General features: G+C 42.1%; 1 protein-coding gene across 6 annotated transcripts in view; it reads left to right on the top strand.

Moving 5' to 3' along the window:
- The window catches only part of ELAVL2 (ELAV like RNA binding protein 2), a 520,063-nt gene that overhangs the window by 207,223 nt on the left and 286,851 nt on the right, over positions 1–25,989 (top strand). For 3 of the 6 annotated variants that reach the window (XM_030194165.1, XM_030194162.1, XM_030194163.1), the window contains 2 exons: positions 3,890–3,980; positions 15,209–15,446. In XM_030194165.1, the coding sequence (XP_030050025.1) occupies positions 3,909–3,980; positions 15,209–15,446 (310 nt within the window). In that variant the 5' untranslated portion in view covers positions 3,890–3,908. The remainder of the gene's footprint in view (positions 1–3,889; positions 3,981–15,208; positions 15,447–25,989) is intronic. The other 3 variants (XM_030194167.1, XM_030194166.1, XM_030194168.1) reach the window with 2 other exon arrangements.

Below are 25,989 nucleotides of genomic sequence, written 5' to 3'. Positions count from 1 at the left end.
GCATGATTTTTTTTTTCAGACATGCACCACTTCCACATAAAACATGAAAATGTGTTGCTAAATAGCTGAACTTAGCTTCAGTTAATGTAAGGCAATCGGATGATCCCGAATAATCTCAACGGGGATCCATTTGTTCTGCAGTAAACCAAATCCACTGAGGAATCCAAGTGGTGAAATGGGTCTCTGTTGGGATTGTTCAGGATCATCCAATTGTCTCAGATTGCCTCAAGCTAAGTTCAGCTGTTTAGCTGCACATTTTCATGTTTTATGTGGAAGTGGTGTTTGAAGAAAATTAAATCATGCTACGAATTTAACTTAAAAATTTTGTTTCTATAAAAAAAATTCACAATAAATGGTTTTGTTGGAGGTTTCTTAGACCAATGATAGAAGCTGCGGCCTGTGGTTTCAACATTGATACCTTGACATGGGGTTATTTGACACCATGGTCAACCGAGGTCTTTTTCCTCCATTCCATTTTTTTAGTTTTTTCACTTTTTTTTATTGTAATACATTTGTCATAAAGATGTTCAATGTTGAAACAGTTGTCTTTAAATGCAGCTGTTTTAGAAGTGTCTGGATGGTTGCACACTAGCCATTAACTTACAGATAAGAAGTTGAAGCTAACCCTGTACTTAACAATTCCTCTAAATGGTTAGATTCAAGTCTCTTTGATTTTCATATGCTTGTGTTCCTGGTGATATCTTGTGGAGTATCTAGTCTGTTGAGATTTCAGCTTTGCTCACGGTTGAGGGAGTGGCGGGGACATTGGACTAAATGAAAGCTTTTAGTAGGAAGCAAGTCGTCTAATGATCAAGCTGTATGCATTGTTCCCATCTGTACTTGCTATTCAAGCATGAGGGATAAAATACTAGGTTGAGTAAATGAGTACCTCACAATATACTTGATTTTTCTAAATTGCTGTCTTGATAAATGATGACACAACTTTTGGCCTTCATGACAAGTGTAGTCCCTCAAATTGGTTATGAATATATACGCAACCGTTGGTGCCTCAGTGTTGTGCCTATATTTTCACCCTTTTGGTGCCACGAGCGGATTATATGTGGCTCCCAACCCTCTGATACTGTCATGCTTGTGAATCATTTAGTCTCTGTGCTTTACCCTTCAGTCTTTATGATTGGAAATGAACAAGGTCTGAGACTGTATCTCATGTCGTAAATAGTGCTGGGAGAAGGGTAATCGGACCTTAGCAATCTTGACCTATTTGCTATCAGGCTAATTTAAACATGGGCCTAAGGATTACTTATGGGATGTGGGAACTTGACCATGTGTTGTAGTTCAATTTATACAAAGTCAGAATACATGAACCTTTTTGCAACTGTTTAGAGAATTCATTCTTATGGCATCGGCTTTTGATGGGGTGGATGCTGCTGTTCATTATTTTGTATGGGTTACTTTTATTTTTGCTAGTGGTATGACAGTTGATATCGGTGTATTACAGGATTTTGACTAGATCCTGGACTTCAGTTAAGTATTTTTTGATGCACAGGGGGGCAGTTGGGTAGTGGGATTTATCTTGTACAAGGTTTCTGTTTTATGTAAAGACAATACATGGATTAGCAAGACTGAATTTAGGGGAAAAAAATCAGTTTAAACAAATGTTTCCAAACACTTCAGGTCACATGATCCTAATGCTTTCCTCCCCATTTAACTGGACTGATTAACATACTTCTGTTCCCTACTCAACCACGAATATCTCCACACAAGCTTCCTCAAATGGGGTAGTAGTAGCAGCAGTAGGAGGGCATGATTAGAGCAGGGGTGGAGAATGTTGTAGCAACTGGAGGTTGAGATGCCAGGTGCTCACTGGTTCTGGCCTTGAGCATACATATGTAGGTCTGTCAGTTGCAGGCTGGAGTAAAGGTCTTAAAGAGTTGAACACGGGTGTGAGACTGAAGTGGGGGAGGCAATTTTTCCCCATGTCCTGCCAATCCAGGGTTTCAGAACCCAGTCTGACACACAGGTTTTAAGGAAGTAATATGCATGAGAGAGTTGAATACAATGGAGGCAGTGCATACAAAGTTATCTCAAGTATTATTCATTGTAGGCAATCTGAAAAACCTGACTGGCTAAGTTGTGTCCTGAGATCTGGGTTGAGAACCCTTTTCCAGTCTATTCCTTCTATAATCTCAGGTCATGGTTGGAAGTCACATATGGGAACTGCTTTTATCCTTCTGATATTATACAGTACAGTGTGCATAGTAACCTCTTTACACAAGTCTCTGATCTTGAGTGAGCTTCACTGCTGAGACATAAGAATCAATGTGCTTGTAACAGAAGAATAGAATATTTTTGTACCCTTTTAAAATTTCTTTTATTGGCTGCTGTTTCATGTAAAATGCATAGGAAGAAGTGTGTAGGAATGCCAGAGCTAGTAATGGATCTTAAGTACCTCAGTAATTAGAACCTCATGCCTCCAGAGTTTGGAGGTTCTTCATTGGAATGTACAGCTGAGCCTCTAATTTGAGGATCCTGTGGTATTATTTGGAGACGGAGAACACAGGTAATAGACCTGCTGTCTGTGAGAAGATAGTTTTGACTGTTAAAGCACAAAAATCCCAGCCCTGCATTCTGTACTCTGCTCACAGCTTCATGTACTGGAAATTTCAAATCCACCTGCCTCAAAGCTGCTGCATTTTTAAACCCAGTCCTTGGGACACACCCAGTCTGTCAGGTTTTTGAATATTCACAATAAATATGCATATGAAAATTGTGTGCACTTCCTCCATGTTCATTTCAGATATCCTGAAAACCTGAATGGCTTGGTGTGCCCTGAGGACTGAGTTGAGAAGCACTGCTCTAAGCTGTGCACCTGGTTACCATCAACAAAAGGGGGGGGGGGGGGGGGGGGGGGGGAACATATGGAATTGAATGAAGACATCGGCCCCTTTCTGAAATGCCCTTTTTAAGGGCTGGAAGGCAGTCTTGTGCTACGGTTAGCAGTGCATGAGTTCTGTGCCTATCACAAAGTCCTGTAGTAGTTTTGTCATCTGATTTGAAATTTCACTCCCAAACTGTTGAGGTGGATGGTAGGAACCTTTTTAATTGGTTCACTATCCCCCCTCCATTAGCGAAATGTATATCATTGTTTAGCAACACACTGCCTAACTGTCTTAATTTATTGACAAGTGTTAGCCATCAGATTTATGGAAAGACCAGGATCCCAGGAACAATGCATTTGGATGCCCCAAGCCCCTACTTAGATTCAATTTTGTGCTTTGATAGTGGTGTGACATATTATGTGAGCACATTTCTTCCTACATTAGGTTTTAGAAGATTTCAAGAGCCCAGGCTGCATTGTAACACCGTGAAATCCTGCTGAGTTTAATGGCAATGAATGGGTCCTCAATCAGTCCTCCAGGGTGGCAAAATGATCTTTTTCAAGATTTCCACAGCACCTATGCATAAAAGGTTGCCTTTACTTATATGCAGATAAATTTCTGCATATTCAGAAAGGGATTCTTGAAAACCAGGCCAGATTTGAAGACCTTTCATACTGTTGCATTCAGCAGGGTCTTGCATGGAGGCACATAGCATGCAAGAGCTTGCATTAGTGGCTGATTTCTTACGCAAGATAGCTTTTTGTTTGGGAGGGAGGGGTGTGCTATATCTGCTGTTTTGATTTCGCTGCTTAATGCAACCTTGTTTGAGCTCTTGGTAAAATTCATGGGGTGTGGGCAACCCTATCATTTTATAAAAGTAGAATTCTGAGAAGTTTAGGTTGGAATTGCCTTGCGTTTAATGAAGGCACACTGCATGGACATGCTGGGAATATAAATAGTTGATGTAAAAAAAAAAATCTGTACAAAGTGACTTGTTGCATAACCTTGCTGATCTAACATACAGTACCTTTTTTGTGTCCATATTGCAGACGGCAACTCCAAACTAACATGGCAGTCAGACTGTGTGATGTGGCTTCTCTGCTTAGAAGTGGTTCGTGGGCAGCAGAGCCTTGGACTGGGGTCTGTGGGATTTCTCTTAAATTCTGTAGGCTACTTGAACCTGTTAAAACTGTGCCAGGACCATACCAAAAGTGTTGCTTTAAAAAAATAAAAACCCTGACTAATTGGTAATAGTGTTTATAAACCTTCAAATTGAATACCCGTTTATTGTGTAGGAGACCCTCTTTCTGGGCTGTACAGTGTTGCCCTTATGGCAGGCCTTCATTACAGTAATTTCTAATGGCTCATGTGAAACACGATCATTTTGTAGATTAAACTGACTTTTAGTTTAATTTTAAGTATCTAGTAGGCAAAGATTATTCAAGTTTTGGTATGGTCTACATAAGTATTTTAAAACTTGTTTTTTCCTTAAGTCAATTAAAATCTTTATAGACGTTATTTAGAAACACAACCTAAAAATGTGTTGAAACAAGTTACTTCAAAACAGAGATTTATTTAAAGGAAAAGGTGGTGGTGGATGGTGGCGGGTTGGAAAATACAATTGGAGGGAGAAAAGGTCATGGTAGATTCGTTCCAGCTTACATATATAAGCTATATATGAATGTATTGTGTACAACTGACACATATGGTATAATTTTTATTCAGAGCAGATGGTCTTTATAGCTGGGGAATCCCTTTATTTCTTCATAACGCACGTAGGGTACTGCAGCTGTTCACTTGAATGTTGGCTTAGGATCTCATTCTTGCCACCTGAAAGATGAAAATATGCAATTAAATGAGAATTTGCATTTGCTGTGACTAAACCTAGGTGAGGATAGAAACATTTTCATAAGTTTTTTTTTTTTTTTTAAACATGATCAATTATTGACCAGAATGTATCACTTGTGACATTCCAGTAACATAGAGCCTTTGAACATGCTTATGGTAGCTAGTGCCTTAAGTTACCAGTGGGTGCTTGAAATGGTTTAAGGATTCAGACTTTCAAGGGTTACTGAATTACTGATTGTTTTTGTTTTATCAGGTATGGTAAAATCTGTTTTGAATATGACCTGACTGCTAGTACAGATGGGATGGAGATACTGCAGCCTTTTTTGGTTCCTGTGGTATTGGTGGATCTCCACTAGTGGTGATGGTACAGTCCCTGTAACCCCTATTTTGGTTAAGAAACTGTGTATTCTTTAAAAGAAATTTCAATATTTGACTCGTAATGCTGTCTGGGTGAATTGGTTTGCTCAGTTTTAGGTATTTGGAACCGCTATGTGCTTTTCCTTGTCTGATTCCCCTCCCCAAGCATGTGCACTGGAGTTGAAATCCTATAGATGGTGATGGGCTTAAATCGGTGTCCCTATGAGAATAGCACATCTAGCCATGATGCATATTTAAGTATCCATACACAGATCCCCATTTGATACATACTGCTGACAGATGGCTTGCCTTTTCACTAAAATGTAGCACGTTATGCTCCCCTTCCAAGTATAGTGTACACTGAAACCTTAGTATAAATGGCTGCTTTTTTGTTCTACCTATGGTAAGCTGTAAGTATCTTTCTAATTTTATAAAACAGGCTAGTGACCCAGTGTCCTGCTCAGGTAGCTTTGTTAGTTTAACTTTCTGGTCAGATTCAAATTGTGTAACTCCCCACTTTTTCACAAGACAAATTGGCTGGAAATCTTTTGCTACAAGCAGCATTGGTTTGGAGTTTGTTTTGTTTCTAGTTTTCAGAATAGAAGTGTGGATACCTTAAAGGCAAAATGCAGTTGATTTTCCCACTAATGAGCTGAGCCAAACATCCAAGTTATACAGTCTTCGATATCCCAAATTTTAAAGCTCTTTATCGTGCTTTTTGAATGACAGGTGCATTGTAAATGTGAATTGTTCATGCAATTATAGCTTTATTGCAACTTTGCTTTTAGGGACTCGTTATAGAACTATTGAGTCTCTGAAATGTTCAGAGACCCAAGGAGCATGGTGTTCGAATTTAGCCATGGGGGAAAACCTAAGTTTGATAGCCCCAGTGTGGTAAAAGTTTGTAAGCTAAAAGCACTGTGTAGCTGCATCAGTCTTTAAGCCTTTTGTCTAGTTACATTATGGCTGCAAGACAATCGAAGTGTGGCATAATTATCTTGTGATTTCAGTAGTAGCCCCGTTTGCAAGCTACTTTTAGAAACCTAAATTGGGGAGAAAAATGGCAGATTAAATGTGTCTCTGAGTGTTAAACTCCTGCTGCATTTATTGCTGTAGGCAGAGGTCCCATCAAAGCTGAGTTGATGTGGAAATGGTGCATGTCTGAAAATGTAAGGGCTGAGGCTTAGCTTGCAGGTAAGAAATAAACATTAAACCAAAGAATATAAGATATGAGGGGGACAGTCCTTTGCCTCCAGGTAACCTGGATAGGATCTTGTAGCACCTTTCTCTAAAGGTGTTCATCAGATTTCCTCTAGGAAGAAGTCTGCTTTTCCCCTTGTCTCTGCCTTGTGAGACCAAAATGTGACCTGACAGAGAATGTTGGTAGTTATTGGTAGCAAAGGGGCTGGGGAGATGGAATTATTTCTGTAGGGTGGGATCATTCTGTCCGCTCTACATATATCAAATGTAGCTGCCAAAAATGCAAGCAGTGACGGAGCCATAAATAAGGTGTCAATATCCAGATAAAGGCGAGAGGGCTTGGCAGAACCATAGTAGGGGTTCTTAGGTTCCTGTTCTGTTATGGCAGCTACCAGTGATTGCTAAATTGGGTATTATATAACTGCAGAGCTAACTGACATAGGGGAAAGCTAAAGACAGTTTGCTTTAAATCCCTGAGGTGTCAAAGATGGGTCATTAGTTCTGAGCAAAATTATTCTTCAAGAGCAGTTCGGGGTGACTGTTGTCTTAATGGTCTCCACTTTAAATGCATATATGAATGTACAACTTGGGTTATTGATTAGTGAAGATTTTTTTTATTAATCATGAAATTTATACAGCAATCTGACAGTGGAATAGGGAAGTCTAATTCCTAATGAACAGTGAAAAAAAAAACCTTGAGGTGATGTATTTTCTGATACAGATGACAATTTGTTCAAACTGGATTCCTAATGTAGCTTTCATGCTGTTGACGTAGGTCTGTGATTCAACCACTGTGAAAGCAACTGACCCAGCCATGTGGTTGAAAGCACTGCCCAATTTATGTAAAAAGATTTTCTGAATTGCTTTTTTAACATTAAAATTGTACAATACAAATATAATCAATAATAAGAAAATAACGCCAATATCCAGTAGGAAACCCATATCAAGAACAATCATAAGTACATAAGTTATTGCCATACTGGGAAAGACCAAAGGTCCATCGAGCCCAGCATCCTGTTTCCAACAGTGGCCAGTCCAGGTTACAAATACCTGGCAAGATCCCAAAAAAGTACAAAACATTCTATCTATACTGCTTATCCCAGAAATAGTGGATTTTCCCCAATTGTATACTGGACTGTAAGAGAATTTCCTACCATCCCAGTATCTTCCAGTATCTTGTCTTTCACAGGTTTATATACTAATTACTACTGTTCATTGCAAATTGAAGAATCTGGCTTTCTGTAATAAGCTTTGCTTTTTTTTTTTTTCTTTTCCTTTTCTCTCTCAAGAGAATGGTCAGGGCCAAAGTTAAAATTAAGATTGTTTAAATATGTGCATTTATTGGATCACATCTCTGGGGTAGCAGCACAAACTCTAGTTCTGAAGCCCCCCCCCCCCCCCCCCAATTAGCTCATAACACTGTCCTAGTGCATCCAGAGGCAGTTGTACACCACAGATGAAAGTTTAGGCAGGATGCTGAAATCTTTGATCAAAACATAACCATAGAAATGTGAATGAAAAGCATTTCAGAGTGATGCACAAATTTCCACTCCCACTCCCCCCCCCCCCCCCCAAAAAAAAAAAAAAAAAAAAAAAACCTCTTAAGTTGTTTGTGGTTTTGCAATAAAGGGCAGAATTGGCCAGTCTTACTGTTCCCCTAACAATGACAAATGCCACCTTGTCGACCATGATCCTCTTCCTTCAGTGGAAGACAATATCGGAACAAAAGAAAATACAAGATATCACTTGAAGCAGCTCCTGAAATACTTAAATTCCTTTTCCAGTCAACACTCCCTGGTGTTGTGAAAAAAAACCCAAAAACAAAACAGTAGGCTTTTATTTTCTGTAATTTTCATGGCTAGTGACATGAAGCTTTTGATTCCACAGCTAATGTTTCACTCGTCACACTATCTGATCTAATTATATTGAATTGTTGTTGAGCCAGCCACATAGTTACTTAACACAAGGGTTTGAGAATATCCAGTTCACTTTATTAGATGAAACGGTAATACTGAAGGGGGCACGCAAACATGTAAACTTGGGAGTATGTTGTGGGATAAACTCCACAGGAGGTGCTGTAGCTGTCTAGGGACTTATGGGCATTTCCACCATAGAACCTTAGATGCAACTGCAAGGCTCAAAGTATGGATTGTCTCTAAAGCCTATGTAGATGTTCATAATCTTTGAATTCATTTAATTTTCTGCTAGTGCTTAATATGAAGGAACTTTTTTAATGATTTGTGATACCAATTTCTCGGCTTCACACATCTGTCTATGGATTCATGCACTTAGTGTTAAGGCCCAGTGTTAACTTTTGATTATAGCCTTCCTTTACCCAATATCGTACACAGCTTTTTAGTTTTGGTGGGACTTGCTCTTATGTCAGTGGGTGCAGCAGGAACTTAACTCATTAAAGACTATTAGCCTGAAAGCAAGTGTCATATAAGCAATGTTTGCATGAAATGATAGACCTATATTGTAGTACACTGCTGTAAGATATTGAATGCCAATCTGATACTTTTACTATGTTGCTGTTAATATATCTAATATTTTTTCCACACACAAAGCACTTCTTTGCTTTCAAATGACTATATAGATCAGAGTTGTCCAACATTGGTCCTTGAGGGCTGCAATCCAGTAGGGTTTTCAGGATTTCCCCAGTGAATATGCATGACATATATTTGCATGCATTGTCTCCATAGTTTGCAAATAGATCTCATGCATATTGGGGGAAATCCTGAAAACCAGACAAAGGCTAAGGTTGGACTCCCCTGATACAGACCTTAGAAACTGGCTTCAAGCCAGCGTCGACAAGACTTTTCATCTTAATGATATTCTCCGAGGACAAGCAGGCTGCTTGTTCTCACGACTTGGTGACATCCACGGCAGCCCCGAGGAACGGAAATCTTCCTAGCAACAAAAGTTTGCTAGAGCCTTCAAGCGCGCGCGGCCATCTTCCCGCCTGTCGCGTGAGAGTCCTAATCAGTTCTTTTCTTTCCACGGTAAGGGAGAGACTGCTTGTGGTCCCTCTCTGTGTGCCCCTGAAAAGAGCCTTCATTTTCGCGGTCTCTTCCGCTTTTTTTTCTTTCGTTTTCACTCGGTCGAGCTGTTTTCTTCATACAAAAAAAAACAAATCCTTTGTCTTAGGTTTTGTCCCCTCTTAAGTTTCTTTTTGTTTCCGTCGCGGTTCTCTTTAGCCCGCGTGTATGCATTTTCTCGTTTTTGTGCCCTTCTTTTTGGCACCATTGAGAACTTCGACTTCGCCGCCGCTATTTTTCCATCCATGACATTGAGGATTCCCAGCAGCTTCAAGAAGTGCGCTCGATGCAACCGGGCAATCTCGGGTACCGACCCCCACTCGTGGTGTATTCAGTGCCTTGGGCCCAACCATCGCCCAGACGAGTTTGTTGTGTCTCAGGCTTAAAAAGTGGACATAAGCATCGAGACAAGCTCAGCGGGACCATCTGTTTGGAGCTTTGCCTGGGACTTCGACGTCGACATCAGTACCGAGGTCGATGTCGGTCTGCACCGGAGATGGCATCGACATCGGGAGCGCAGGTAATGGCTGTCTGGAGACCACCACACTCTGGGAGCAGTGAGCCATCGAGTGGGTCTCCCACCTGCCTTGAAGGCTCCTGCTGTGCAGGCCACCGGGACCGACCATTTTCAGACCTGACCCCGAGGAGGTGTGTGGATTCCACGTCGGTACCGAGGGGGTACTGATGACGTACCTCGAGCGAAGGCTAAGAAGCATCACCATTGGTCTCCTTCTAGACACAGTACAGGGAGCTCCGGGGCGTCAAAGGATTCGCACCCGTGAAGTGTCGATGCTGGGAAGACCGCTCCCCCTCCATTCAAGAGGTGTCTGTCTTTGGACAGCCCGGTACCGCCTCCTCGCCCTTTGAAGATTCTTCTGCACCGGCCCCACAGCCTTTCCCCAACAGACACTCAGGACGAGCGCCTCTGAGCCATTCTCTCAGGTATTCTGGAAGGGCTGCTGCGTCAGTCTGTTCCGGTACCTGGGTTGCTTGCCCTCGGTACCATTGATGGAAGCAGCAGCTGGCTCTGTGCCTGTAGTGCGGTCCCCGACGCCGGTACCGCTTGCGGTATCAGCCTCGGCTGCCACCCAGGTCAACTCTCCAACATCGCTGGAGGGAGCTTCATTGCCACCGGCACGGGAGTCGACTTCTCGGCATCACCATCGAGGACGGGCTTCCTCGGCGTTGAGACGGGCCAGGTTTCGGACTGCAGTCAGAGAACTCTTGTCCGACACCGAGGAGGATGCCTCGTGGGATGAAGATGATCCCAGGTATTTCTCTTTTGAGGAGTCTTGTGGTCTCTGATCCTACTCCTTCACTAGAAAGAAAGCTTTCTCTTCATTTGTCCGGAAATGTCTGTGGGCATTCCCTTCCCTGCGGTGTCTGTGGATGAGCCCAGGACTGAGATGTGGTCCTTGACTATCCTTCGCCACCTAAGGACTCATCCACTGTCCCTTTGCATAATGTCCTTAAGGAGACATTGTTTAGGAACTGGATGAAACCACTATCTAATCCCACCATTCCCAAAAGAGTCCCAATATCGGATTCAGGGAGAACCGGAGTTGATGATGACAGTTACCTCACGATTCTATGGTTGTGGATTCCGCTCTCAAAAGAGCAAGGAGTTCTAGAGATTTTGCCTCGGCACCCCCGGGACGAGAATCTAGAACCCTAGACTCTTTTGGGAGGAAGGCCTATCAGCCCTCTATGCTCGTGTCAAAAATTCAGTCTTACCAGCTCTACACGAGCATCCACATGTGGAACAATGTGAAGCAACTGGCGGACTTGGTGGACAACCTCCCTGTGGAGCACGCCAGGCCTTTTCAGGAGGTGGTCAGGCAGCTGAAGACGTGTCGTAAATTCCTGTCCAGTGGTGCTTACGACACTTTTGATGTTGCATCCTGATCCGCTGCCCAGGGTATAGTGGTGCGCAGACTCTCATGACTGCGTGCCACTGACCTGGATAATCGAACCCAGCAGCGGCTTGCGGATGTTCCTTGCCGGGGGGATAATATTTTTGGTGAGAGTCGAGTAGGTGGTAGAGCAGCTCCACCAGCGGGAAAATGCCCTCGACAAGCTCTCCCACCAGGCACCTTCAGCATCTACCTCAACAGGTAGACAATTTTTCCGGGGAAGGAGGACTGCTCCCTATGCTTACAATAAGCGTAGGTACAATCCACCTTCCAGACAGCCTTCTTAGGCTCAGCCCCAGCGCGCTCGTTCGCATCAACAGCATGTGCCCAGACAGGCCCCTGCAGCTCCCCAGCAAAAGCAAGGGATGGGCTTTTGACTGGCTCCAGATGAGCATAGCCGTTCTAAAAGTACCTGTGCTGGATGATCTACCGGTCAGGGGGAGACTTAGATTTTTTCACCAAAGGTGGCCTCTTATAACCTCCAATCAGTGGGTTCTCCAAATAGTCTGGCTCGGATACTCCCTCAATTTGATCTCCAGACCTCCAAATTGCCCACAGGGAGCTCAGTCCTTCAGCTTCCAGCACAGGCAGATACTTGCAGAGGAACTCTCCGCCCTTCTCAGCACCAGTGCGGTCGAGCCCGTTTCACCAGGGCAAGAAGGGCTGCTATTCTATTCCAGGTACTTGTGCAAAAGAAAACGGGGGGGGGGGGAAAGCGTCCCATCATAGACCTAAGGGCCCTAAACAAATTCCTGGTTCTAGAGAAGTTCAGGATGCTTTCCCTGGGCACCCTTCTTCCTATGATTCAGGAAAACGATTGGCTATGCTCTCTGGACTTGAAGGATGCTTATACACACATTCCAATACTTCCAACTCACAGGAAGTATCTTCGATTCCATCTGGGGACACAGCACTTCCTGTATTGTCTGCTGCCCTTTGGTCTCGCGTCTGCGCCCAGGGTGTTTACAAAATGCCTGGCGGTGGTTGCAGCGTCGCTACGCAGACTGGGGGTGCATGTGTTCCCTTATCTCGAAGATTGGCTGGTGAAGAACACCTCAGAGGCAGGAGCTCTACAGTCCATGCGGATGACTATTCAACTCCTGGAGCTACTAGGGTTTGTTCTAAATTATCCAAAGTCCCATCTTCTTCCAGTTCAAAAACTAGAATTCATAGGAGCTCTGCTGGACTGACAGGTGGCTCATGCCTATCTCCCCGAGGCGAGGGCAGACAACCTTGTTTCCATGGCCAGAGCGTCTCAGCAGGTCACAGCTCGGTAGATGTTGAGGCTTCTAGGCCATATGGTCTCCACAGTTCATGTAACTCCCATGGCTCACCTTCATATGAGATTGGCTGAATGGACCCTAGCTTCCCAGTGGTGTCAAGCTACAGGGAATCTAGAGGATGTGATCCAGCTGTCCACCGACTTTCACAATTCCCTTCAGTGGTGGACGAGTCGATCCAGTTTGACCTTGGGACGTTCTTTTCAAATTCCTCAGCCACAAAAACTGCTGACAACGGATGCATCCCTCCTGGGGTGTGGAGCGCATGTCGATGGGCTCCACACAAGGACTTTGGTCCCTCCAGGAAATAGGTCTTCAGATCAATCTCCTGGAGTTGCGAGCGGTCTGGAATGCTCTAAAGGCTTTCAGAGATCGGCTGTCCAATCAAATTTTTCAAATTCGGACAATCAGGTTGCCATGTACTACATCAACAAGCAGGGGGGCATCGGATCTCGCTCTCTGTGTCAGGAAGCTGTCCAGATGTGGCTTTGGGCGCGCGAGCACGGCATGCTTCTCCAAGCCACGTATCTGGCAGGTGTAAACAGTCTGGCCGACAGATTGAGCAGGATAATGCAACCTCACGAGTGGTTGCTCAACTCTGGTGTAGTACGCAAGATCTTCCGAGCATGGGGCACCCCCTCGGTGGATCTTTTTGCCACTCAGCTTAATCACAAGGTGTCTCAGTTCTGTTCCAGACTTCAGGCCCACGACAGACTAGCGTCGGATGCCTTTCTCCTGCATTGGCAGAAGGGCCTTCTGTATGCGTATCCTCCCATACCTCTGGTGGGGAAGACTTTGCTGAAACTCAAGCAAGACCGCGGATCCATAATTCTGGTTGCGCCTTTTTGGCCGCGCCAGATTTGGTTCCCTCTTCTGGAGTTCTCCTCCGAAGAACCGTGTAGATTGGAGTGTTTTCCAACCCTCATCACTCAACCAGGGGACGTTTCTACATACCATCCTCCAGTCTCTGGCTGTCACGGCCTGGATGTTGAGAGCATAGATTTCACTTCCTTGGGTCTTTCTGAGGGTGTCTCCCGAGTGTTGCTTCCAGGAAAGATTCCACAAAGAGGTGTTATTCTTTCAAATGGAGAAGGTTTGCCGTCTGGTGTGATAGCAAGGCCCTAGATCCTCGCTCTTGTCTTACACAGGCCCTGCTTGAATAATTTCTACACTTAAGTCTGGTCTCAAGACCAACTCCGTAAGAGTTCATCTTAGTGCAATTAGTGCTTTTCATTATCGTGTAGAGGGTAAGCCTATCTCTGGACAGCCTTTAGTTATTCAATTCATGAGAGGTTTGCTTAAGTTTCATCATAATAGAGTAGTCCTCTGCACGCACCCGAAGTTCTTGCCGAAGGTGGTTTCGGAATTCCATCTTAACCAGTTAATTGTCTTGCCGTAATTTTTTTCCCCGTCCTCATACCCACCCTGCTGAACGTCAGTTGCACACATTGGACTACAAGAGAGCATTGGCCTATGTAGAGCGGACAAGCCCCGTCAGTCTGCCCAAATGTTTTTCTTTCGATCTCAACAGAAGGGGCGTTCCTGTCGGGAAACGCATCATTTCCAATTGACTAGCAGATTGCATTTCCTTCACATGCCCAAGCTGGGCTGACTCTTGAGGGTCATGTCACGGCTCATAGTGTAGAGCCATGGCAGCGTCAGTGGCCCACTTGAAGTCAGCCACTATAGAAGAGATTTGTAAGGCTGCGACGTGGTCATCAATCCACACATTCACATCTCACTACTGCCTTCAGCAGGATACCCGACGCGACAGTCTGGGCAGTCGGTGCTGCAGAATCTGTTTGGGGTTTAGAATCCAACTCCACCCCCCCCCCCCCCCCCCCCCCCCCCCAGGCACATTTCTGTTCTGTTCCAGGCTGCACTCAGATGTTTGTTTGTAGGTCAATCCTTGTTATGTCCTCGCCGTTACGAGGTCCAATTGACCTTCCTTTGTTGTTTTGAGTGAGCCTGGGGGCTAGGGATATCCCAGTCGTGAGAACAAGCAGCCTGCTTGTCCTTGGAGAAAATAGATACATACCTGTAGCAGGTATTCTCCAAGGATAGCAGGCTGATTGTTTTCACATACCCGCCCACCTCCCCTTTGGAGTTGTCCTTTTCCTCTTTGCTTGTTATCGAACTGATCGGGACTCTCGTGCGACGGGTGGGAAGATGGCTACGCATGCGTGGTGCGCACGCCTGAGCGCGCTCGAAGGCTCTAGCAAACGTTTGTTGCTAGGAAGATTTCCGTTCCTCGGGGCTGCCGTGGACATCACCCAGTCGTGAGAACAATCAGCCTGCTGTCCTCTGAGAATACCTGCTACAGGTATGTATCTTCATTTTGTCATCTTTCATAACCATAGGTTTGTATCCTAATAACTATTCATTGAAATGTTGAAGAATCTGTCTGTAATAAGCCTGGATTTTTTTCGTGGCAGAATGGTCAGGGCCAAAGTTAAAATTAAGGTTAGTTAAAATATATGACTAAATCATACTGTTCAGATGTAAATATTTCAGAAAATTTTAGGTTTCAGATAGGTGCAAATTGAAATGAATTAAAATATACTGTTGTGGCTTAGCAAATTTTCTAAACTAATTTTAGAGACCTGTAACAAGTTTACAGTACTCGCAGTGCATATAAATGAAAGCATAAAATCCTAGCAGGGCAGCTAGTAAGCTGTGTGAGAGATGAATTCTGACAGCTTTGCTTTTTTCATTTTTGTTTTGTATTTTAGCAGGTAATTGCTGCCATGGAAACACAGCTGTCTAATGGGCCAACATGCAATAACACAGCCAATGGTCCGAGCACCATAAACTGCTCATCACCCGTTGATTCTGGGAATACAGAGGACAGCAAGACAAACTTGATAGTCAACTACCTTCCCCAGAACATGACCCAGGAGGAGCTGAAGAGTTTGTTTGGGAGCATCGGTGAAATAGAATCCTGTAAGCTAGTGAGAGACAAAATAACAGGTACGTTTCCTGGTGAAACAGCTTGTTAACAGAGATGGCCTTGAAGTTGGTCTGAATAGTGCATCAGTCCAGTTGGAGTTGGGGTATTTTGTATGGGTGCTTTTTCCCATCCAGTAGAGGCTCTATTTCACAATATGTAACATACATTTAAAAGTGTTCAGGAGGTGGGAGGTTAGAATGCCTACCCCACCCCCCCAAACTACTTAAATGTTATACCAATATGCTGCTGCTCCAGAAAAACCTTAAAATGTAAAAGGAAAGGTGCCTTCAGGAACCCACTGCCTTTACTTTGTCCTGTTGGAAAGCTTTGACCCATCCTGAGTTTTGAAGTAGGGTATGTGAAACAGGCTGCGTTATGTGATGAGGTAGTTTATACAGGGCTATAGTACAGCATAGTGTGGGCCAGCGTTGGTACATTCTAGGTCTGGCAGCAGATTAAACACAGGTGCAGTAGGGTCAGTGGCTTTTGCCTTGTAGCTGAAACAAAATGGGGTAAGGTTAAGTGAAAAAGTAAATAACTTTGTATGAGAAATCAACAATGATTTGTAAGACCCACCTTTCTAAATTTGGCTTCTATTTGCATACATAGAGCAATTGCTTGGATGTCATTTTGCTCATAAAATTAAATTGGAATACTGTTCTGAAAGTTGCACTTAAAACTGAATGAGAAATAGTTCATTACTTCTCTACATCTCAATGCAAACTTTGTAGAAGTAATGCAGTGTTTTCTGTACGTCTTTAGAGGGCACAGTTCAACCCAAAATGATGTACAAAAGGGAAATATGACATCTGAGCAGTTTATGTAGCTAAACAGATCCTTGCCTTGCCACAACTATTACACTAGATCTGCATAAGATGCTGCAGTAGCCCCAATATTTAGCAAAAGTGCATAGTGTAAGTCTGTCAGAGGAAGTCCTAACTTCAAGATGAATGTTTCAGGTTGGAGAGTTACTACACTAGCTAATCTGAAATTTTAAAACATTTAAAATATGGGTTCAAGTTGTAGCTCTTAACGCCTCAGCGATAAGAGGTTTGAGAATATGATTTTGTAGCAGATTTTCTATTAGGGGCCACGTAGAAGCTGGAAGAAAACAAATGTAAGTAGACAAGCAGAGGATTTTCTGTTAACAAGCAGAATTGAATCAGGCATTTAAGTATCGCCTGGTCACTTGCCTGCTTGGTGCGAAGATGACGGACCTGATGCGTCTCCTAGATAGGATTTTAGATAGTGCTGGAGAGGATCCAAATTATCCCCGTCAACTTTAAGCGGCTTGTAGAGGCAAGGAGCTTAAAAAAATGGGAGAGTTGGAGTATATAGCACTATACAGAGGTAGATATAATAGGCATCTGAGACCTGGTGGAAGGACAATCAATGGGATAGTGTTCTTTTTTTTTTTTTTTTTTTTTTTTTTTTTAAATATCTTTGTCAGACGAACAGAAAAAAACACACTGCTGCATCACAAATACAGGTACAGAAAATTAGCAGTCAAACTGCCCACTCTATATAAACATCACAAAAACTAGTGTCAAAGTTCAATGTAGAACAGGTTCACCTCTGTGTTTTCTTGAAAAAATCTTGGAGCAACTGGTGTAAGAATTGACAAGAGGGTAATCTATTTTAGATCTAATTCTTAAGGCATTGCAGGGCATGGTGCGAGAGATGTGTTGGATCCTTTGTGAAACAGTGATCATAATATGAACAAATTTGAGCTAATATCTGGAGTAAAGTCACGAAGGAGATCAACCGTAGCAGCACTTAATTTTTGAAAGGACGAAATGGCTAAAGCTACAAGGATTTGCCACAAAAGTTTAGGACTTTAAAATCAGCCATGAACATTTGTTTAAAAATACTATTGTGGTAGCCCAGACCAGATGTATTCCACATATTAACAAAGATGGAAAAAAGAGCAAATGACAGCCAGCATGGTTAAATGATGGTCTAAGAAGCTATTAGACCCAAAAGAGCACCCTTCAAAGAATGGAAAAAGGATCTGCATGAAGAAAATAAGCAACATAAGCACTGTAATGCTAGATGCAAAACATTGATAGAAGGCAAGAGGAATATGAAGAAAATCTTGCTGTGTAGACAAAAACTTATAGTAACACCTTATTCGGGTACATCAGAAGCAGAAAGCCTGTGAGAGAATCCGTAGGACCATTAGATCATGAAGGAGCAAAAGGGGCACTCAGGAAGGACAATGCCATAGTGGAGAGATTAAATTAATTTTTTTGCTTTGGTTTATACGGAAGATGTAAGATCTACCGATTTAGAAAATGGTTTTCAAGGACAAACAATGTGGAGGAACTAAAAAAGCTCAGTGAATCTGGAAGATGTACTGAGCCAAATCGATATGTTAGAGTGAGAAATCACCAGGACCAGATGGTATACACCCCAGGGTTGAAAGAATTCAAACATGAAATTGCAGATCTGCTGTTAGTGGTGATTTTTCTCAGTGGAGGAGGGTGAATAGTGGAGTACCACAGGGGATCTATACTGGGACCTGTGCTATTTAACATTAACAAATGATCTGGAAAATGGAACAATGAATGCGGTGATGAAATTTGCAGATGAGACAAAACTATTCAAAGTTGTCAAAAGCATGCGGATTATGAAAAATTGCAGAAAGACCTTAAAGTGAAAGACTGGGCATCCAAATGGCAGATGAAATTTAATGTGGCAAATAGTGTCATGCACGTTGGGAAGAAGAATCCAAATCATAGTTACATGATGTTGGGGTCCAACTTAGGAGTCAGCACTCAAGAAAAAGATTTAGGTATTATTGTAGATAGTACTCTAAAATCTGCCCAGTGTGCTGCAGTGGCCAAAAAGCAAACAGGATGCTAGCAGTTATTTGAAAGGGATGGAAAATAAGATATTATGCCTCTATTGCTCCATGGTGCAACCTCACGATGAGTATTGCATATTTTGGTTGCTGTATCTCAGATATAGCAGTAAAGGTTCAACGAGCGACCAAAATGATAAAGGGGATGGAACTCCTCCCATATGAGGCAAGACTAAAGAGTTAGGGCTCTTCAGCTTGGAAAAGGTGTTTGGGGGGGGGGGGGGGAGGGCGGGATATGATTGAGGTCTATAAAGTCCTGAGTGGTGTAGAATGGGTTGAAAGTGAAAATTGTTTTACACTTCTTCAAAAAGTACAAAGACCAGGGAACACTTGATGAAATTACATGGAAATGCTTTTAAAACAAATGGGAGGCGCTATTTTTTTCACTCAAAAGTTAAGCTCTGGAACTGTTGCTGGAGGATGTGGTAACAGCGGTTAGCATATCTGGATTTAAAAAAAGGCTTGGACAAGTTTCTGGAGGAAAAGACCATAATCGTTATTCAGGTGGACATGGTTCTATTCCCTTCCTATCGTCAACCATCTTGTCTACATTATGTGCTCTCTTAAATTAGACCTGGATTGGCCACTGTTGTAAACAGAATACTGGGCTAGATGGACCATTGGTCTGACCCATTATGGCTGTTATTATCAAGAACTGGGCTGAACAGCTCAGAACTGAGAACTCTGTGCATGCACAGTCTTTCCGGTGTTGCTTTTAATTTTTTTTCCAGTTTTGGTTTTTTACTCAGTCAAATGGATGTGAAAACACAGCTTTTCCACTATTTGAAAAAAAAAAAAATAATAATTTTCTTTTAAATTTGATAACTTAAGTTGTCAGAGGACAAACCCAGCTTTATAGGCTCCCTCAAAAATAAATTTCTAAGTGCCAGGTTATGATGAACAAAAAAACGGCAATAGCTGCCTCAAAAAGATGAGCACCTCTGTAATAAATTCACCAGGCAGTGCACAGTTCTTTGCTTGGGGTCTTCGGGTGCATGGGGCAAGTTTTAAAGCAGGATTCAGCAATTTGGGGACTTAACCTTTTTAAGCCACTATTGACCGGTGTGGTCAGCAAGAAGATGGAGCCAGACTTTTGGAGCACAACATAGCAGGAGCTTTTTTGGAACAGCCATTAACATGTTATATAGCCACAGAGCTGGGCAGCTTTAGAAATGGCTAGGGTAGATTTAAAGGTGAAACTCAGACCAGAGATTACCTTGATTCCTGGCTTACATATCTGCAGTGCTCAATGTCTTAGACCAGAGGTAGGCAATTCCAGTCCTCTAGAGCCGCAGGCAGGTCAGGTTTTCAGGATATCCACAATGAATATGCAGGAGATTTGTATACCAAGGAGGCAGTGCTTGCAAATCTATCTCCTGCATAGTCATTGTGGATATCCTGAAAACCTGACCCTGTGGATCTCGAGGACCGGAGTTGCCTACCCCTGTCTTAGACGACCGTATCTAAATTCATGAAAGTTCTTTACACTGGACCTCCAAAAGCCATTGGCTCGGTGGAACCTGAACCTTGTGTTGCCTTCCCATAAACAGTTCTGAGCCAGTGGCATCCTCTTCGGTAAGTCATGTATGGAAGGTACTGTCACCATATGGTTACCCAATTTGATGTATACAAAGCTTCAGGTTGCTTAGGGGCAATTTATAGTTCAGAATCCAACTTAACCATATCTCATACACATGTACAATTTTCCATTGCTTGTTGCCTGTGTATTAAAAAAAAAAAAATCACAAGCCCTTTCGTTCCCACTCTTTCCCCCTGCCCAACTCAACACTGGTAGCTTAATCAGTATGCATAATCTGTCTAAACACTTGCCCAAAAAGCCAAGCCTTAACTAATTCCCTGAAACTAAAATGCTCAGTACGTCTCAATGTCAGGTAAAAGGTTCTGTATAACAGGCACAATCATGGAGAGCAGTCTTCCCCTTAGGGCCAGACGCACTAAAGCCCCTGGAAAGAACCATATGTTATTTCCACCATGGTAAAAATTACCATGGTGGATATGGCCAGCAATTCTCAAAACAAATCGCATGCAAATGAGCTGCATGGACTTTTACCATGCAGCTCGGTAGGGAAAACACCACGGCATATGCAGAGCATCCACCCGCTAAGCGTGGTTGCCCTGTGCATGCTCAGAACAGCGTATGCTACACATGGCTTTCATAAACACAAGTTGTGTGTAGAGCGAAGAGCAGCGTAAAGTTCTAGAGGAAAATTTTGTTTCCTTATAAAGGGAAGGTTTCAGCTCTCGCAGTGTTGTGGTTTGCAAGGAGGAGTACTTGTGCTGCTGCTGCTGCACTGCCCCAGAGTGGATGCTCATTGCTGGCAAGGAAGCGGAAGCTGCAGAGGAGAGGAAGGTAGGTAGAGCTCCAGAGCACTTCAAAGGATTTTTTTTTTCTCTTGCAGCTTCTCCAAGCTCAGATTACCATGCAGTCTTCTTGCTAGTCCTCTGCTCTCTGGAGTTTTAACCCTCCTTTCTGAGCTTTTGTCTCCTGACATTTTGGATCAACAGCCAGACCTTCTTGCATATAGGGACAAGAATTGGCTGGTGTGACTGTGCACTATAACTGCTGCGCATTGGAGCTAACAAGTGTGGCTGAGAACCAGAGACAGATGGTGTAGCAGAATATGGCGGCTGCACCATTGCGCACTACAGATAGCGAGCTGCAGTGGGTTGTGAAGCAGCACCCCTAGAACTCTGTGCTTACTCTCAGCTGATTGCAACAGCTATTAAGCTACTGCTACACTGAAGTAGCTCATGAAATTTAGGTACCCCATACCATGAAAAGATGCCAAAAATACCATAGAAGCAATTAGAGGTACCGGGTAAGCTGCAGATACTGGGTAGCCGAGACTAGTATGCAAAGGTGTGGCAAGTATCAGTGTGCAGAGAGAGAGAGAGAGAAGGGCAATCTTTAATACTGTAGAGTTGTGATAACTGTTCCAGTCATGCAAGAACTACTTGGTCAGGTAAGCAATAAGAGAGAATGAAATAAAAATTATCAGGTAAGGCAAAATTTTACTGTCTCTAGCTAAATCAGGAAAAACACAAATTTTTGATCCCATAAACAATGTTTCAAATTTTCTAAAGGAAAGCCTTAGTATATTATTTTGCTCCATTTCCAGAGCAAAGGTCACTAACTGGTTCTCTGGGTAATAACATCCAAAGATGACTCCAAAAAATATGTTAAATTCATAGCACCCTCATCCTGAGGCCTTTCACAGGGAGCCTTAACACCCTTGGCTCCCGTGATGTAATAGGCTCTGGTAATTGGGGGCAAAGATTCTGAAGATAACTTAAGGAATGTCCACCATATCTCTCAAACATTTCAGGCAGAGAAAGAAGAGGAGACTTGGAAAAATTATGACGTCTCAAATTGTCTCCTAGATTGATTTTCTAGGTACTCCAAATGTCTGTGTGAAGTTCGTGTCTTTAACAGAAGCTGCCTCAAAATTTTCCAAAGTCTGAACTTTAAATTTCAGTGAATCCAACTCTGCGAACTATTGACATGTGGCCTGTGCCTGAGTCAGGACTGAAAAAGTGCTTTCTTCCTACTGAAGATAATTGCCACTACAATCAGTGAGCTTCAATTCTTAGTAGCATAGTAGACGGCAGATAAAAGACCTGTACGGTCCATCCAGTCTGCTGAACAAGATAAACTCATAAGGTATGTGTGTATACTTGATCTTGATTTGTCCTTGCCATTTTCAGAGCCCAGATTCTAGAAGTCTACCCAGCACTGGCTTTGCTTCCCGATTACTGGTATTGCCATCGAATCACCGCTAAGCTTCTTTGGTTCCATGCCTTCTATACAGGCATCCTTTGTGTTTCTACCACGCATTTTTAAATTCCATTACCGTTTTTATCAACTCCACGTCCCGAGGGAGGGCATTTCAGGTATCTGTCACCCTCTCCTTGAAAAAGTACTTCTGACATTTGTGGGTCAATCCCAATGCAACTTCAATTCAAGTCCTCTAGTTCTACAACCTTCCTTATCTGTGGAAGTGTATGAACCTTATTCACTTTCCATCATATTAAGATAATTACATAGGAACACCCCAACCTCCTACCAAAGGTGATTTTATTTATCTTGCACAAGCAGTAATGTGAGACCCTCCACAGTTAGCCAGAATCAGTCTCTGCAGCGGTTCATCTTCTCAGACCCCACAGACTTGGCATTCCAGTGGCTAAGCAGACCCTGGCGAATTGACCAGATTCCTGTATTTGGTTCTGTTTCAAGGAGACTAATCTCTCTAACCAGGATCTCTCATTCCTAATTAAACAAGAGCCACTTCAACTACCGTAGCTTTTAAAATATGCTTTGCTGGGTGGCATTTGTAAAATAGCTGCTTGGTCCTCATTTTATACCTCTGTCTCGTTACCATCAGGTACATGTTGGATTTGGTTGAGAATTATTGACCAACCTGTTTTGTGATCTATACAACTTGTGCTTCAAAATTGGATCAGGCTGCTACTTAAGAACGAACAAGTTGCCTATAAAAGTTGAGCCAACCTCAGCTTGGGAATTGCCCACCTGATTTTTGATGAAAAGAAGAAAAACAAGCTAGCCAGTAATGGGTTTAACAAAACATAACCGGATTAGCCAGCCATACATGCCCTCCTGCCTCCTCCAGAGTTAGGGTAGGGGATTGTGATTGCTGCATGCATTTTCAAGACTTGTGCACTAGTTTCTGGGCTCTGGGAGAGCTATATCATATAGTTCCTCTCCCCACTTGTGTGTGCCTGATCTTGCTGGTCAGAGATTTTTGAATGTAAACACAGATAATGCTGGACAATATTTCAGCAAGAAAATTGAACTAGAACATTAATGATGAGCTGAACGGGATTAAACACGATGACTCAATATTTATAAAAATATATAGTGTGTGGTATCAATTCTTTTTTTCAATTTAAAGTGGAGAAAAATAGACCTCAGCAGTCATTGCATGGCGATACTGTGCTCAATGCGCTCAAACGCCAGCATTCCTTGGACTCCATTTTTATCACTGGTCTCAAAAAAACTCCACTTGTATATAATAAAAATATGTATGAAATACTAAATCGTGATACTCAATTCTTCTAACAGTACTACTAATGTTACTTGGCTTTCAATCATGCCCAACGGGGCTCTCCGTTTCACTATGTAATATAAGCTTCTTCAGGGGGCCAAGTAGCTGTTGGCAAATCACGATACCTACGAGCAAAATACCACACTGAACTTATTTTTAAACTTATAAGTAATAACTACATAAACTATATAGAAATACTGAATGCAAGACTACTAACCTTACAAAATGGCATCTCATATTCCTGTGACACCAGCAGTGAAAGCAACAACCGGAAGGAGTATTACTATATTTATAGCCCCAATTGGGTTAATGATGCTTAATTAAACAGATTGAAACAATCATAAGTGTATTCAAAAAAATATTTTAAAAAATGCAGACCATTCAATTTGTGAATTTAAACCTCGTGTTTCTAAAGACTAAGGTATAAATCCACTTCTGTTCCTTTCTAATCAAGATTTTATTTCTATCCCCTCCACGAACATTACATGGAACATGATCAATAGCAAAACATCTCAAGGAATCAAAAGTATGTCCTTTTTCCTGGCAATGCGCCTACTACCGGAGCACCTTTCTTATTCAATTTAATACATGAACGGTGTTCTGTAATGCGATGATGTAGCCGGCGTTTAGTCTTGTCCACATAGAATTTTTGACAAGGACAGGTAAGAATATATATAACATGTTGATTGGCAGTCCGTATGGAAACGCAATTTATACACTTTGCCATCTACAGGATTTCTAAATTCAGTCACTTCATCTGTAATACTATATGTTTTGCAGTGTTGACATTTATGTCCTCCCACTTTGCTATATTGAATTGAAGAAGGCAAATTAGCAGGACTAACAATCTCCTTTAAATTTCGTGTCCTACAAAAGGCAATCCTAACTTGTTGATCATGCAAAATCGGGTGGGATTGCATAATAGACCAGTTTCGTTTAATGATGTTCCTCATCTCATCTCCACCTTTAAAGAATTGTATTACAAAGGTGTTAGTATTACTGCAATCTGCCTGTGGTCTAGAGGATCCTTGCAGCAACAATTCTCTTATGTTTTGCTCTTTTGTATGTTGTTTTAATCACTCTGTCAGGATAACCCCGTCTATTTAGATCTTTCTGAAAATTCCTGGCACATGTCTTAAAATCCTCCTGATTTTCACAGACTCTTTTTGAATCTTAAAAACTGCGAAAAAGGCAGGCTATTCAGTTTTATAGGATGGCAACTTTGTTATTGAAGAAAGGTGTTTCGGTGGACTTATAAATCTTGGTATTGAATTTGATTTACTATAGTAACATCAATATCTAAAAAATGCACATTCCTAGTAGAACATTCATGTGTAAATTTGATGTTCAGATGACGGGAATTAAGCCACGGCATAAATTGAGTTAACAGTCTGGTCCCCATACCAGAGTAAGAAAACGTCATCAATATAGTGTTTCCATATGGCTATATGTTGGTCGAAAGGAGAATTATTAAGCCATGTCTTTTCATATCGTGCCATAAACAAATTGGCAATTGAGGGGGGCAAAAGTTGCCCCCATAGCAATGCCTGAAATTTGTAAATACAATTCCACATTAAATAGGAAATAGTTGTTAGTAAGTGCAAGTTCTGCTAATTGTAACAAAAATTCTGTTGGGATTCTATGTGGTCTGGTTCTCATTTCTAAGATCTCAAAAATAGTGTCCAATGCTTCAGTTTGAGGGATTGACGTGTATAATGCTGTTATATCTAACGTTGCTAGAAGCACGTCCTCCTTAATCAAATGATTGTGTTCATCTAGTACATTCAAAAAAATGGGTACTGTCTTTCACATGAGGGACAGCTGCTAACAAAAGGTTTCAAAATTATATTGATAAATGAAGAAACTGCTTCCAAAACTGTCCTTGTCAAAAATTCTATGTGGGCAAGACTAAACGCCGGCTACATCATCGCATTACAGAACACCGTTCATGTATTAAATTGAATAAGAAAGGTGCTCCGGTAGTAGCGCATTGCCAGGAAAAAGGACATACTTTTGATTCCTTGAGATGTTTTGCTATTGATCATGTTCCATATAACGTTCGTGGAGGGAATAGAAATAAAATCTTGATTAGAAAGGAACAGAAGTGGATTTATACCTTACAGTCTTTAGAACCATGAGGTTTAAATTCACAAATTGAATGGTCTGCATTTTTTTAAATAGTTTTTTGAATACACTTATGATTGTTTCAATCTGTGTTTAATTAAGCATCATTAACCCAATTGAGGCTATAAATATCGTACTACTCCCGGTTGTTGCTTTCACTGCCGGTGTCACAGGAGTATGAGACGCCATTTTGTAAGATTAGTAGTTTTGCTTTCAGTATTTCTATATAGTTTATGTAGTTATTACTTATAAGAAGTTTAAAAATAAGTTGTGTGCTATTATTTTGATTGTAGGTATCGTGATTTGCCAACAGTTGGCCCCCTGAAGAAGCTTATATTACATAGTGAAACGGAGAGCCCCGTTGGGCATGATTGAAAGCTAAGTAACATTAGCAGTACTGTTAGAAGAATTGAGTATCACGATTTAGTATTTCATACATATTTTTATTATATACAAGTGGAGTTTTTTTGAGACCAGTGATAAAAACGGAGT

The sequence above is a fragment of the Microcaecilia unicolor genome, chromosome 2 (assembly GCF_901765095.1).
Source record: "Microcaecilia unicolor chromosome 2, aMicUni1.1, whole genome shotgun sequence".
Lineage (NCBI taxonomy): Eukaryota > Metazoa > Chordata > Amphibia > Gymnophiona > Siphonopidae > Microcaecilia > Microcaecilia unicolor.
Note: the sequence above shows the minus strand (reverse complement) of the source record. Positions and strands in the feature narration are given on the sequence as shown.